Raw genomic sequence first — 16,595 nt, forward strand, 5'->3', positions numbered from 1 at the left:
TAGAATAAGGAAGTTCGTAGCTAGTAGCCAATAGCTGCCCTAGCGTCAGTTTTCGTCCGTCGGACTAGCACACACAAACAAATGGATTTTTCAACCGGACTCGAGTCCGTTGGAAAGATTTGAAACATGTTCTAAATCTAAAGTCCGTCTGATTTTTCTACAGCAAAGGTCCGATGAAGCCGATACACGGTCGAATTGTCTGACGGAATCGTTCTGTCCAAAAGTCTGGCCGTGTGTACACGGCATAACACTGTCTACATGGTAACAGACAAGCATCATGAAAGCACACTGGCCTAGAGCAGACCTCATGTACACTTCTCCTTTATTATGTTTACTACCCAAATATCTACCTACTATAATATGCGTGCTGTAACACAGATTACCAGCTCAATTTACACTTATGCCGCGTACACACGATCGGAATTTTGGACAGAATAAACTCTGATGGTTTTCCCGACGGAATTCTGACGGGATTCCGCTCAAGCTGTCTTACATACACATGGTCACACCAAATTCCGACCGTCAAGAACGCGGTGACGTACAACACATATGACGGGACTAGAAAAAGGAAGTTTAATACCCAGTAGCCAATATCTTCCATCTCCTAGTTGAATCTGAGCGTTGTATACACACGATCGGAATTTCCGATAGAAAGTTTTTCCGTCTGGAAAATTGAGAACATGCTATAAATTTTTTGCTGGCGGAAATTCGGACAGCTAAATTCCGATGGAGCATACACACGGTCGCATTTTCCGATGAAAAGCTCTCATCTGTCTTTTTCTGTCTGAAATTCCGATCGTGTGTACGTGGCATTAGAGGCCTAGTTTACACTTGTGGTTAGGGGGTGGTTTTTACTGCCCCTCAACTTCTCCCCCTTTAGCTTCAGAGGCAGTGGCTGGGGGTATACACATGCAGCGGCCACAGTGCTTTACTTTGCAGCCACTGCAGGAATTATCCCCCCCTATTCCTGGTAACAGTATTCCCTACATATGGTCTCTGCACGAGAGCTTCAGGTTACTGGAAAACCCCTGTGCATGCAAGCATGACACCAAAGTAAATGACTGACCAGAAAGGGGCCTACAGCAATCAGACAAAAGTTGTCAGTTCAGCTGAGGATGGGTCCTTTGGCAGCGAGATCTTTCTCGCCTTTTTACTCCATCCGCCATTGATACTGCGGACAGAGATGTCTATAATCTGTTGTGGAACCAAAGCTTCTCGGATCTCAACCTACAGACCTCATCATACTCCACCCTGGCTACTGAGCTTCTTCTTTGCTCTTCAGGTAAGTGACAGCCTACCCCTACCTGGGAACCTGGAAAAACAGATGCATCTTTTGCGCATAGCAGAAAACGCAGAAAGTATAGCCTAAGCCAATGGTTCTTAACTTTTTTGAGACCAGGGCCCAGTAAGTTATTCCTAAACTTTCCATGCCCCAACAGTAAGAATGAAGTTTATGCTACACAATAAATGTATGGGAATGCAAGGTATGTATTAAATTGCTTGAAGGCTATGGATGGGGCTTGTGTCACCGTGGAAGGGTGGAGGTTTTGAAGTCGGTTAGGGGTCTCTGCAGCAGATTTGGTGGACCTGTAGGGGATGAGGTTTCTGCAGGGGTCTGAGCAATGGGAGGTTGGGGGGCACTGTGGGACACTGTTGGAGGTTGGAGCCACTAAAGAGGACTGGAGGTTCTGCATGGTTGGGAGTTTATGTGAGGGCTGAAGGCTCTCAGTGGGCCTGGGGGCACTGTGGGCTACTATGGAAGGTTGGGGGCAATATGGAAGCTGAGAGGTACTGTGGGGGGGTTAAGTTGTCTGGAGGCCTGGGAGAGCCGAGGGACACAGCTTAGCCATTGGTTGAGGAACACTGGTCTAAGGCTCCATTCACATTAGCGCTTATTTGATGCAACTTTGATCTGACTTTACATTCTCTGGACCAAAGTTGCACCAAAATAGTGCAGGCACCTTTTCAAAATCGCTGCAATTTTAAGTCGCACTGATCTGAATGGGAGTCAGTACAAATAATGGGCTGCGAATGGTCCTGTCCAAAGTCGCATGACAAGTCGCACAAATGTGAATGGGCCCTAAGGTATATTTGAGATCAAATTTACCCCTGTCAGTTTTTGTTAGCTCTCTGTCTCTCATTGTGGGAAAGTTGCCTTTACTTTGTATCCTGTATATACATTATGTGTCAACAAGTACAAGGAAATCTCTTTAAAGTGGGAGAAATCCCCTCTTGGACATTTGTCACATGAACATGTGTCCTCATTTGATGATATTCCCTCTTTTCCTAATGATAAATCAAAATGTTGGATTTCCCATCTCTTTCTGTCCCACTGACATTGGTCATCAGAATGAGGAGAATGAATTTCCTCAGCAGGGACACAGATGGCAATAAAAACCTGATGGAGGTTTTAACCCATCTGTCCATCTGTCTAAAACCAAACCTTATTTATTTATTCACTTTGGATGGTATGGAATGATGTTCTTCTTAGATAGCCTCTGATGGTTTTTGTTAGCTATCTGGGGGATGTTCACTCCCAAAAGAGAGAAAAAATCTCTCCAAAGTGAGGGGAAATCTTCTCTTAACTGTCACTAGAACAAGTGTCTCCTTTGACAAAATTTCCATTATGTACTCCATACTTATTCACATGGGGGCAAGGATCTGGTGCCCCCCCCCTCCCCGCTCGCAGATCCCCACAACAACCGGCCAGGGTTGTGGGGAAGAGGCCCTTTTCACCATCAGCATGGGGGGAAGGTGCTTTGGGGGGGAGCCCCCTGCTCCAAAGAAACTTCCATGTTGAGAGCATGTGACCTGGTAATGCTTTTGTTCGCTCACCCCCCCCCCTTTCCTGGCCTGCCGGACTGCATGCTCAGATAAGGGTCTGGTATGGATTTTAGGGGGGACCCCATGCAATTTTTTTCTAATGTCAGCATTATTTTCTACATTCAGCTGTCAGCAGGTAATCCCGCTGACAGCTGATGAGTCATTGGTTGTTACAGATGCGGTGGCCCACTCCTTACAACTAGCTAGTCGCTGCTGAACACCAGCACAGAAAGTGCTAAACACTGGAACAAAACCACTCAATATGAGCATTTTTTTTCCAGAGCATTTTTGTTCCAGAGTATTTCTGGTGGTTTTTGAAGCTCCTAGTGTGCACGAAGCCTAAGGCTGCCAGATGTATATCTTACCGTATCTGGGAGGCTACAGCTGGCACTCTCTTTCGTACATAAATTTCCCATATCTCTCAATTTCTCAAAGCTCAGATATGGTGTCACTACTATAAAAAAAAAGGCAGGTGACAGGATGTTATCTATAATTCTCATTTCTTGATCCAAGTGCTTTTATTGTGAGTCTTTTGCGTGATGGATAGAGTAGACCCCCTGATGGTAACATTGATTTGGGTAATAGAATTGATCTCTACCAGCCTCAAGTAACATGTTCTCAGTTTCGTATTGTCTTCTGCAGCATATCCTCTGCCAACAATATATCCTGTCCACATTCTCTGATTTCCTCCATTAGGTCTGCAGGTTCTGAACATCCTCTCAAGCATTACATATATTGAATATTATGTGCGGACCTTTGACGATGTCAGGGGTCACATTTAAGGCCCCCTTTAGCTCAAAAGTTGACAACCACTGGAATAGACAATGGTCAAGTTGGCTCATCAACTGCAAAAACAGGTTGTGCTGGTTTATACCAAACACATACTCCATAAAGATTAATAATTGATCCCCATCCATCTGACCGACATCCCTCTCCCGTTTATCTCTCATTCATAAAGGGTGTTTTTTCAGAAAGTTCTGCAGTAGCATATTATAACATTGCAATATAATCCCCTTTGTGGTAGAGGCCCCCTTGATCAAGTTAAATAGAGGTGTCGGAGATTGGAACCCAACCGAAGATTTTCTCTGAGCTATTATGGCATGCCTTAATTGTATGTAATGGAAATATATGGAAAGCAGTAGACCAAACTTCTCTCGTAAAGCTTCAAATGACATCAGTACCCCATTTTGGAAGATTTGTCGGATATACAGCACCCCATATCTCTAACATAACGCCCTATGTTGCAGCTTGGCGAGTTCCATATAAGACCATTCGACCAAATTAGGCTGAACTCAGTAAACCCTGTCACTCCCTGAAAAATATCTAGTTTTATTCCATATTTTTTTAATAAGATTATATCTAAGATATAACTTATGCAGCTTACCGAAGGCCTAAGCCTCAAGCGCTAACGGAACTGTCCCTCTCCCTACTGTTTGCAGCATCACAGCTTCAGAAGAGCTGCGTTTGGCGCTCTCCTGTTCTGCATCCACATTCTGCAGCTGAGCAAAAAAAAAAAAATACAAAAAAAAATACAAAATGTAATTAATTTGTTTTTCATTTTCCCAAAAATTGTGACAAAAACTTAAAAAACTCGCCATGCCTCTTACTAAATGCCTCAGTCTCTCCAAAAAGGAGTCATTTAGGAGATATTCGTGCTGTCCTGGCATTTTTAGGGCCTCAAGAAATGAGATAGGCCATCAGTGCATCAGTACTGATCAATTTTCATATATCCTGTATATACCATACTTTGTAGACGCTATAACTTTCACACAAACCAATTAATATATACTTATTGGGATTTTTTTTTTTTTTTTACCAAAGACATGTAGCAGAATACATTTTTGCCTAAATTTATGAAAAAATTAGATTTTTTTATTTTTTTTTAGTGGATGTTTTATAACAGTACAATAAATGGATTGCTCTAACTTTTGTGAAAAAAATAAAAATAAAATATAATACCACTCCTACAACATATATATCTTGTGCTATGCTGTGCCAACTGTGAATCTATAGTACAATCTTCTGGAGCTTAACATGTTACTAAACCCAGGAGCCTGCATTCACCATATCTGTCTCCCACAGTACACAGACCATGGAAATGTAATAGTTTTAGTAAATATAAACGGCTAAATACCTTTTCTCATCATTAGTATATAACAGTCTTGTGACTTCTATCAGTGTCTGGTTAAAGCTTGTACAAGTAGTTTTCATTCCTATGAGGCTGCATGACCCCTGACCCTCTGTCTGGAGAGTGCTGATTGGCCCTCCCACCAAAAAAAAACAAAAAAAAACAAACTCTCAAGCAATTCATACCAAACTGAGCATGTGCAGAGTGTCCCCAAGGCTCTGTGCTATCAGGAGATGGATTGGGGACTGTGGAAGAAGGGAAGTATCAGAGAAGATAGGATCAAACAGCCTTTTTACACAATGCAGATCATTAACCCCTTAGGTTCCACAGTAAATACAACAAGAATGCTTTACTGCATATACAGACTGATTTTACTGTTGTGGGTTTGGTAATGCAATAAGTGGTTATATTGGACTGTCAGATATAACTATTGTTTGTGATGGTATTACAATGCTGATGTTATAAAATTAAAGTGTATGTTGTGATCATAGATCTCTAGTACCAGTTCTTCATTATAAAACAACATCATGCTTTTGTGTTAGGCCGAAAATAAGAAAAGTAGAACAATAAACTGATTTGTATTAGTTGGTTTTTGCTACACATAACAGTTGTGATCCATCTGTTTCCAGCACCTCTTGGTCCAGGCTTCCCTGCTGTGCACCTGCCATAGCCTTCTCTACCAGAACTTGCGCTTGTCAGCCCCAGACCAGAGCCGTCTATTGGCCAGTAGCCTCTTTGCCTGCGGAATAGCCACCAGCCTACAAAGTGGTCTCGGTACAAGGTAGGGTGCTAAAAACGGACTTCTCATTGTTGGTTCAACTTGAGATCTGACTCTGATTGGGCCAGTATCTCGGCATATGCACTAATAAAATACAGTCTGTGGTATTTTTTAATGCAGCCTACCTGTGTCCATCAATGCTGCTTCACCTGTGCCCATCAATGCAGCCTACCTGTGCCCATCAATGCTGCTTCATCTGTGCCCATCAATGCAGTCTACCCATGTCCATCAATGCAGCCTAGCTGTGCCCAACAATGCAGCCTACCTGTGTCCATCAATGCAGCCTAGCTGTGCCCAACAATGCAGCCTACCTGTGTCCATCAATGCAGCCTATCTGTGTCCAACAATGCAGCCTATCTGTGTCCATCAATGCAGCCTAGCTGTGCCCAACAATGCAGCCTACCTGTGTCCATCAATGCAGCCTAGCTGTGCCCAACAATGCAGCCTACCTGTGTCCATCAATGCAGCTTGGCCGTGTCCATCAATGCAGCCTACCTGTGCCCATCAATGCAGCCTACCTGTGCCCATCAATGTAGCCTACCTATGTCCATCAATTCTGCTTCACCTGTGCCCATCAATGCAGCCTACCTATGCAGGGGGAGAGAGGAGAGGAAGAGGATTGCTGGCCTGATCATCAGAGAGCAGTAGAACATCATTGTAACAGCTTTCATTTCAATTGCTGTGTGTTCCCTACACTCGCCGTGACATACAGCATACCAGCATACACATGCTTCCTAGGCCGGGGACGTTAATATACATGACCTGTCCCGGCTGTTATAGCTGCAAAGGGTGGGCCAACATAATATTGAGCCCTACGGACTAAGCCAGGGATGCCATTAGAGGTCATGTGTGTGTAAAGGCAGGCGTCCCAATACTTTTAGTAATGTAGTGTATAAGTGGCCTTTGCAGCAAAGAGCACATGAAAGGGCATGTCAAGAAACAACAGAGAAAAATTCCCAGCTCACTTACCAGCCAGCCTGCAACAAACCCAATCAACCTGTCTAGTAATTCAAGTTCAAACCGGGGGGAGGGGGGTGTTTAGTTTGAACAAATTTGCAAACACATGCATAAGCTGCAGCAGCCACATCACGGCATCCCAGTGTACCGCAGTCCTAACTCTATAATTTTGAGAGTCTCCTGAGTTGGAGTACATATATAATAATAAATAGATTAAGGACAGGTATGTCTGGAGGGACCCACCCCTCCTTATATGTACAGGGATGTATTGGACATCCAGAAATAATACAATGGCAGCAAACAGGGCCAAAACTAGGGGGGGTGGGGCAGGAGGAGCACCTTCCCCGGGTGACACATCTAGGGAGGTGCCGCCAGGGAACCGTTGCTCTGAGGGTGCCACTGCCGCTCGATCAAGTGTAATGAACAGGCAGGTCTCCCTCTTAGTCCTGCCCAGTGCCCAAACAGCCTATGTCTTTCCGCGTGAGGCATCTCAGAGAAGAGGAGGCTTCAAAGAAGGCCTTGGACTGGGGGGGAGGGTGCCGAGGAGGCCCTGGGCTGGGGGGTGCAGAGGAGGCCCTGGGCTGGGGGGTACAGTTAAGGCCCTGGGCTGAGGGGGGGTAGAGGAGGCCCTGGACTGGAGGGTACAGTGGAGGCCCTAGGCTCGGAGGGTGCGGAGGAGGCCTTGGTTTGGGGAGTGTGGAGGAGGCCCTGGGCTGGGGGGTGCAGAGGAGGCCCTGACCTGGGGGGCGCGCTGAGGATACCCTGGACTTGAGGAATTCAGAGGAGGTTCTGGCGGGCTTGTGGGGGGGGCAGAGGAGGCCCTGACCTGGGGGATGCAGAGGATATTCTGGGCTGGGGGGTGCAGAGGAGGCCCTGGACTGGGGGGGGGTAAGGAGGAGGCTCTGGACTAGGGGGTGCAGAGGAGGTGCTGAACTTGGGGGGGGGGTTCAGAGTAGGTCCTGGAGTGAGGAGGTTCAGAGGAGGCCCTGGACTAGGAAGGGAGTACACAGGAGGCCCTTGACTGGGGAGTGCAGAGGAGGCCCTGGACTGGGGGATACAGAGGAAGCCCTGTACTAGGAGGGGAGTACAATGGAGGCCCTGGACTTGAAAAGTGGGGTTGATAAAGGGCCTGGATTCGGAAAGCAGGGTGCAGAGGAGGCTCTTATTTTGAGGTGGGCTGTAAAGGGATGGGTGCAGAGGAGGCCATTGACTAGGAAATGGGAGTTGGTGTGACAAAGGCCCCTGGATAGGTGGGCGACAAGGGAGATACTGGACTAGGTGAGGGGGTGTCTGGAGGTCCCGGATTAGGAGAGGGGGTGTCTGGAGGCTCTGGACTATGAGAGGGGGATCAAGGAGGCCCTCTGGTCTAGGGTTTGGGTTACTCCATTACACCTATCCATGATTTTTTTGTGTATTGTTATGCATCCTTGATTATTTATATGTTTCTGTGATATTGTAACTATGTATTTTTTGTATAATAACATTTTTTATATATATTTTCCTACGTATGTGAATATGGTAGTACCTATAAAGTCCCACTTCTAGGGGGTTTCTCCATTTTTCTGGTCTAGGAAAGAGTGTGCCTGAGCAGCCTAAAGGACCTTCTAGCTTCAGGGAGCTGTCCATGAGACCCTTGGCTGTCTGGGGACTCGTACTCCTGATTGGCTGTTGGCAGAAGTGGGAGCCATTGGCTCCCACTGCTGTCAATCACAGCCAGTGAGCCAATCGGAAAATGGAGGGAGTGGAGTTGATCCATGGCTCTGTGTGTGAATGGACACAAGCTGCTTGCTGTGGGGGCACCTAGAACGAGGAAGGGGCCATGGGTGCCGGCAAGGGACCCAAGAAAAGGAGGATCCAAGCTGCTCTGTGCAAAACCATTACACAGAGCAGGTAAGTATAAAATGTTTATTATTTAGAAAAAAAACAAAACGCAAGACTTTAATATCACTTTATAGTTATAGTTTATAGTTAGCTGTGCGTAGTAAAGAATATGCAATAGAACAGTTTTATTTTATTAAAATTAGTGTACGGAGGTTTGTACTGTCTGAAACATACTCACTTGTGGCACAGTCATTAACTACTTCCCACCCGGCCAATGTACATTTACGGCCGGGTGGGCGCTCTCTCCTTCTGAATGGGCATTCAGAAACGTCCTTCAGAAGGAGGGGGATCGCGCGCGCGCGCGTGCCTGCACAGCGGCACAATCCCGTTGCGCTTGTGTCACCCGGACACGTCGCATCTCCGATCGGCAGGAGGGCTCTGTGATTGGCCCTCTTGATCACATGATGGCCGTGTCCAATCACAGCCGTCATGTGATGTAAACACGGAGCCAGTTGCTAGGCAATCGGCTCTCCTCTCCTCACACGGTAGTTGTCGGTGAAGACAGGAGAGCAGATCGCTGCAGCCGGTTGGTGAACAGTGAGTATGAGCTGTTTTTTACAGCTTTTTACTCACTGATCACCAACCTAGTGTAAACACACATGTTCCCACACAATGTCCCCAAAACACACATGCCCCCAAATAATAAAAACACATGTCCCCACACAATGTCCCCAAAACACATGTCCCCAAATAATCAAAACACATGTCCCCCACATATGTCAAACTACAATCACATGTTCCAATGATTATCTGCACACATATGTCCGTGATCACCTGCGCACATCTGTAAATGATCATTTGCGTACATATGTCTGTGATCACACAAACCAATTATTATACACTTAACAGAATTTTTTTACTGAAAAGATCTAGCAGAATAAATTTTGGCTTAAATTTATGACAAAAAACGATTTTATTGGTTTTCTTTTAAAATAGAAAGAAGAAAATATTGTTTTTTTCCCAAATTTCCACTTTTTTTCGCTTATATCGCAAAAAATAAAAAACTGAGTTGTGAATAAATGCCACCAAAATAAAGTTCTATTTGTGTAAACAAAATTATAAAAATTTCATTTGGGTACAGCGTAGCACGACCGCGCAATTGTCATTGAAATTGCGAGAGCGCTGAAAAATGGTCTGGGAAGGAAGGGGCCCCTCCCCCTGTTGATACAATCTGACCGCACCCACAGTTTAGACTCTGCGCTGCTATATTGCAACATACCCTTTTTCTTGGGGGGGGGGGGGGGGAATGTCCAGCCTCGGGTGCCAGATGTGCTAGCTACGCCACTTGCAGCCAAGGTATCCAGTGTGTCCTCTCACCAATTCACCAACAGCACAAACAAATGGCAAACACCCCAACCTATAACTGGCTTTGCAGCAAAGGTCACTTAGATGGACGACGTATGTCAAAGAACAACAAAAACAAAATTCCCAGCTCACCAGCCAGCCTGCAACAAACCAAATTGACCCTTTCTAACAGTTCAGATTAAAACCAAGGGGTTTAGTTGGCACACATTTAGAAACACATGCTCTAAACACAATCTCCTGCTTGCATGCTTGCGTTAAGGGCATATGGATTCCAGGAAGTACAGTGCCTTGCAAACGTTTTCACCCCCTTGGCATTTTTTCGTGTTTTGTTGCCTTACAACCAGGAATTAACATGGATTCTTTGAGGATTTGCATCATTTAATTTACAGAACATGCCCACAACTTTCAATATTTATTTTTTCTTTTAATTATTGTGAAGCAAACAACAAATAGGCAAAATAACAGAAAAGGTCAATGTGCATAACTATTCACCCCCCTAAAGTCAATACTTTGTAGAGCTACCTTTTGCGGGTATCCAAGTCACTTTGGATAAGTCTCTGTTATTAATATTATTATTATACAGGATTTATATAGCACCGACAGTTTGTGCAGCGCTTTACAACATTAGGGCAGACAGTACAATTACATTACAATTCAATACGGGGGGAATCAGAGCCCTGCTCATTAGAGCTTACAATCTAGGAGGGAGGGTCGAGTTATACAAAAGGGTAATAGCTGTGGGGGATGAGCTAATGGAGAAAATAGTACAGTTGTTAGATGGAGGCAGGATAGGCTTCTCTGAAGATGAAAGTTTTCAGGGATCGCCTAAAAGTGGATAAATTTGGAGATAGTCTGACAGATTGGGGTAGGGAATTCCAGAGGATGGGCAAGGTTTGGGAGAAGTCCTGGAGGCGGGTAAGGCAGGAGGTGATGAGGGAGCTAGAGAGCAGGAGGTCTTGGGAGGAACGAAGAGGGCGATTAGGTTGGTATTTTGAGACCAGGCTAGTGAGAGTTGTGGATGGCTTTGTAACTTATTGTTAGTATTTTGAATTAAATACGTTGGGTGAGTGGCAGCCACTGGAGGGATTGGCAGAGAGGGGTGGCAGACACTGTGCGATTTGTAAGGTGCATGAGTCTGGCAGCAGCATTTATGATGGACTGAAGGGGGGATAGTCTATTTAAAGGTGAGCCAATGAGGAGGGAGTTGCAGTAGTCAAGGCGAGAGATAAACAGGAAGTGAATCAGGAGCTTTGTGGTTTCATTGAGCTTGCCAAATCTTACCACTGGGATTTTTGCCCATTCCTCCTTGCAAAACTGCTCCAGATCGTTCAAGTTGGATGGTTTGCGCTTGGATTGAGGTCTGGGCTTTGACTAGGCCATTCCAACACATTTACATGTTTCCCCTTAAACCACTCAAGTGTTGCTTTAGCAGTGTGTTTGGAGTCATTGTCCCGCTGGAAGGTGAACCTCCGTCCTAGCCTCAAATCACACACAGAGTGGTACAGGTTTTGCTCAAGAATATCCCTGCATTTAGAACCATCCATCTTTTCGGGCCAGAACACCTTCCTCCATACATTTTGGGAGTCTCCCACATGCCTTTTCACAAACTCAAAACGTGCCATTTTGTTTTTTGCTGAAAGTAATGTCTTTCTTCTGGCCATTCTGCCATAAAGCCCAACTCTATGGAGCGTACGGCTTATTGTCGTCCTATGTACAGATACTCCAGTCTCTGCTGTGGAACTCTGCAGCTCCTCCAGGGTTACCTTAGGTCTCTGGGCTGCCTCTCTGATTAATGCCCTCCTTGCTCGCTCTGTGAGTTTTGGTGTGCGGCCATCTCTTGGCAGGTTTGCTGTTGTGCCATGTTCTTTCCACTTGGTTATGATAGATTTGATGGTGCTCCTAGGGATCATCAAAGATTTGGATATTTTTTTATAACCTAACCCTGACTTGTACTTCTCAACAACTTTGTCCCTTACTTGTTTGGAGAGTTCCTTGGTCTTCATGGCAGTGTTTGGTTAGTGGTGCCTCTTGCTTAGGTGTTGCAGCCTCTGGGGCCTTTCAAAAAGGTGTGTATATGTGATGACAGGTCATGTGACACATAGATTGCACACAGGTGGACATCATTTCACTAAGCATGTGACTTCTGAAGGTAATTGGTTGCACCAGAGCTTTTTATGGGCTTCATAACAAAGGGGGAGTGAATACATACGCACATGCCAATCATCAGTTTTTTATTTCTGAAAAATTGTTTTATGTATATATTTTTCTAATTTTACTTCACCAACTTAGACTATTGTGTTCTGATCCATCACATAAAATTCAGATTAAAAAAAACCCATTGAACTAAAGGCTGTAATGTAACAAAATAGGTGAAAAGCCAAGGGGGGTGAATACTTTTGCAAGTCACCGTAAATGCTACATGTATCATTTGCCACTACTCAGGATGGCCACGGCCAGAAATGCTGGGGAGTTGTTTTTCAAAGTGATTCCTCAACAAAATAAAGTATGGAAACATGGATGGATGGGCGAGTTTGCTTTGAATATTAAAAATGAATTAAATAGTGTTTTTGGTTTGTGATGGGCTCAGATGCTCAAACCCATATTATTACCCAGCAGGGCCCTCTGATTCCTCTCCTACCAAATTGTATTATAACTGTACTGTCTGCGCTCTTGTTGTAAAGCACTGTTGGCACTATATAAATCATCTATAACAATAATTAATTTCTACACTGAACACAACTGCTGAAGGACGGTATTCTGGACAGGGACTTTACTCATTCAGTACTAGTAGCAAAGGTTCCCTGAAGATTTGCTATTGTTGGCAACAATTTTTTTTTTGTTTGTTTACACAACATTAGGTAATACAAATATGCCAAGAATGTACAACCACTTCCTTGTTGTATTAACTTTTTTGGTTTTATGGATAAACAAGTGATCATGTAACCAAGACACAGGGGCGGACTGACAACTCATGGGGCCCCTGGGCAATAGGAGAAGATTATGGGGCCCAGGCAATAGAAGATTATGGGGCCCCTGGGCAATAGGAGATTATGGGGCCCCCGGGCAACAGGAGAAGATTATGGGGCCCCTGGGCAATAGGAGATTATGGGGCCCCCGGGCAACAGGAGAAGATTATGGGGCCCCTGGGCAATAGGAGATTATGGGGCCCCCGAGCAACAGGAGAAGATTATGGGGACCCTAGGCAATAGGAGATTATGGAGCCCCCGGGCAACAGGAGAAGACAATGGGGACCCTGAGCAATAGGAGATTATGGGGCCCCCGGGCAACAGGAGAAGATTATGGGGACCCTGGGCAATAGGAGATTATGGGGCCCCCGGGCAACAGGAGAAGATTATGGGGCCCCTGGGCAATAGGAGATTATGGGGGGGCCCCAGGCAATAGGAGATTATGGGGCCCCCAGGCAATAGATTATGGGGCCACACAGTATACACACACACACATACAGTATACACACACAGACACACAATATACACACACACACAGTATACACACACGCTGAAAAGGTACTGGAGAGTTGGGGCAGCTATAATCTTGGGATTTAAAAAAAAAACACAGATTTTTACATACTGTCCCTAGTTTTATTGTGGTTGGCAACCCTGATGGGGCCCCTTAGTGGCATGGGGCCCTCGGGCAGTGCCCGATTGGCCAAATGGTCAGTCCGCCCCTGCCAAGACACAATGTTATGTAATTCTGAAATAAAAAGATAAGGGAAACTTCAGCCGTATAGTTGATAAATATACATACTATTCACATCCTATATCTTTCTATGTCCCTTATCTGCCTCCAGCACTACAAGGATTGTCATAAGGTATTGTAGTGGAATGAAGGACCCTATTTTTTGTCTGAGTGGTTGATTAGCTGTAGTTCTCTAGGGAGCCATTGGTTGTTTCCATACCTCACAGTACTGTTGATAGTCTTTCTGTGTAAGGTGCCTTTCAAATATTGCTCCTTCCTATGGTTTGCTGGAGAGTATCTAGCTAATGGATAAGTGCCCAGTGAAGTGACAGCACAGTGGTGTAGTGGGTAGCACTCTCACCTAGCAGTAACAAGGGTCGCTGGTTCAAATCCCAACCATGACACTACCTGTCTGGCGCTTGCATGTTCTCCCTGTGCCTGCGTGGATTTCCTCCCACACTCCAAAGACATGCTGGTAGGTTAATTGGCTTCTGTCCAAAATTGTCCCTAGTATATTAATGGGGACCTTGGATTGTGGGCTCCATGAGGGTGTAGGGACCAATGTGAGTGTGCAGCGTTATAATGTACAGGGATAGGGACAATTGTAGACACTCACTCAGGATGGACTGGTGTCTTTATTCAACCTTACTAACTATGTACTATGGATGGTGGTGATGGGTCCTCTTGAGGATTGGGCTGCTGCCTCTTCTGTGCAACCTTACGGTGGATAAATAGAAAGGAGCACCCGGTGCCCAGAGAAGTGCAACCTCTAAAGTATAGTTCATAGAGATTAGTTAAAAAGTAGCAACATGTACATCAAGCCAATGCATTTCAGGGCTGTTGCTATGTACTATTTGATGGGAACAATTCTCATGAATGGATATGTTGGATCAAGGTTTCAGAAACCAGGATGGCAGGATGCTGGCTTTAATTGCATAGGCAGCCTGGGATCATGCTATGAAATAGTACACAGTAACAGCCCCAAAGAATGGGGAGTGTATTCCCCCAAAATCCATTGGCTTGATGTACATGTTGCTTCTTTTTAATAAGCCTATATGAATCATACTTTAGAAGTTGAACTTCTCTGGACACCAGGAGCTGCTTTTTATCCAAGTCCTATGCTTGCTGGGAATTTTGCCCTGTCAATTCCACCGTGGGAATACGCAGGTCATGCAGAGTGAACTGAGAACACAGTAGAGGACTGCCGTGAAGATTTTGGACAGCCTCTAGAAGGCGTTCCTCCTTGGAAAAGAAGGTAAGACTATCTCTATTCAATCGTTCCTTTGAGAGAAGGTCTTGGACACTTTCCACTGTGTGGTTCAGGCTCAGGTTTTTCTCCTTCTAAAGACGGTTTACAATTGTCCCAATAAGCATTCTTTGTCACTAATCAGGATGACTGTTTTATGTTAAACTTTACTACGTTGCCACTTATGGAGAATCTTTCAGGATCCTTTGTTCTTCCATGTATTTGGGGAATTACGATTGCTTGTGTCTGGGGAAATGTCACGTACCTTACAGCGGAGTCCGAAATGACGAGGGTGGCCTCTTGCACGGTCCCGGACCTAGCACCCCTGGAGGTGGAGACAGGAACTGCTAGGGCAGCGGGAGGGTGCAGTTGCCTGAAGACAAGCAGGTAGCAGGTCAAAGGTCAAGCAGGAGTCGGCAACGGGCTGGCAGAGAGGTACACAGACGGCAGGCAGGCTCGTGGTCAGGGACAGGCAGAGGTCGGCAACAGGACAGGCAGCAGAGCACGGAATCAGGAGACAAAGCCTAAGTCAGAGGTTCAAGCCGGGGTCGGTGCAGGTAAACAAGGCAGGTAAGGTTGCAAAGGTTTTCCAAGAGGGTGGTCAGGAAGTGCCGGGTGTTCAAGATCCAGGGAAGTCAGGCAAAGTAGTAGCAGGTATCAGGGCTGTCTTTAATATTGATTGGACCCTGGGCAAATCTTTTCTTGGGGGCCCCCCCCATGCAGTTTTCATTCTCCACCTGCTTTGAGACATACAATAATTAGCAGTTAGACTCAAAATCAGTTTACTGAATCAGATCATCTATTGTGATTGGTTTCCAGAGGTTAGTGTATCATTACCGCTCACTGACTGGTTGCTAGAGGTTACAGCACACATTACAGCTCACTAATTAGTTGCTAGAGGTTACAGCACATGATTTCTGCTTGTTGATTGGTTGCTAGAGATTACTGTGGATATGACCTCAGGGGGACATGATATACATATCAATGCCACCAGCCGCTGATATTTACATATGCATGCCGTTGCTATTTACATATGAATTCTGGTCATTTACATGTAAACAGAGGGTCTGCAGGTGAGTCATCTGTACACAACAATAGGGCAGAGCTGGGCAGCATTAGTAGCAGCATTTCACACTGAGATATTGGAACACAGCACAGGACTAAAACCTCAAGGGACAAGGGAATTTAAACCAGGATAGTTTGCAACTATGAGGTAGCTGCTTTGGGCCCCACAACAATGACAGGGCCCAGGGCAGCTGCCCCTTTTGCCCTGCCTTAAAAACGGCCCTGGCAGGTATACAGGAACGAGTTGAGACAATCCAGCACTGATGCTAAGTGGCTGCTCGTTTAAATAGGGCACCATGAGCCGTGATTCGCCGGCGTGCGCGCATGCGCAAAAGAATGTGCACATTGCGCATGTCCATTCTACAAAAATGCGCTGATGCGCACATCTGTGCACCAATGCGCACATCCGTGCACCGATGCGCATATCTATTACATATGATGCGCCGATGTGCACATATGTTCGGAAAAGGTGCGCAAATGCGCATATTGTATCAGGGATTCACCTGCTTGGTGCGGAGGTTCCCTGACAGGAAAGGAGCAGGACTGAATCTTCTGGTTGAGTGGGCGGCAAGGTGGACCTGAGTTCCTGGTCAGGCCAGGCTAGACCTCTTCCAGAGACTGTTGGGGTGAAGTATGCATGCTTGTGCCTCATTTTTTAGGGAGACTTTGTGAGAGCCCATGTAGGAGAACTGCAGGAAGCCACAAGGGAAGCCTAA

General features: G+C 45.6%; 1 protein-coding gene across 1 annotated transcript in view; it reads left to right on the top strand.

Annotated features, from left to right (window-relative positions):
• Positions 1–1,085: 1,085 nt before the first annotated feature.
• The window catches only part of SLC23A3 (solute carrier family 23 member 3), a 65,242-nt gene continuing 49,732 nt past the window's right edge, over positions 1,086–16,595 (top strand). Inside the window, exons 1-2 of the mRNA XM_077447833.1 lie at positions 1,086–1,282; positions 5,581–5,732. Of these exons, the coding sequence (XP_077303959.1) occupies positions 1,184–1,282; positions 5,581–5,732 (251 nt within the window). The 5' untranslated portion in view covers positions 1,086–1,183. The remainder of the gene's footprint in view (positions 1,283–5,580; positions 5,733–16,595) is intronic.

The sequence above is a fragment of the Lithobates pipiens genome, unplaced genomic scaffold (assembly GCF_037356315.1).
Source record: "Lithobates pipiens isolate NorthernLeopardFrog02 unplaced genomic scaffold, aLitPip1_a1.2 Scaffold_22, whole genome shotgun sequence".
Taxonomy (NCBI): Eukaryota; Metazoa; Chordata; class Amphibia; order Anura; family Ranidae; genus Lithobates; species Lithobates pipiens.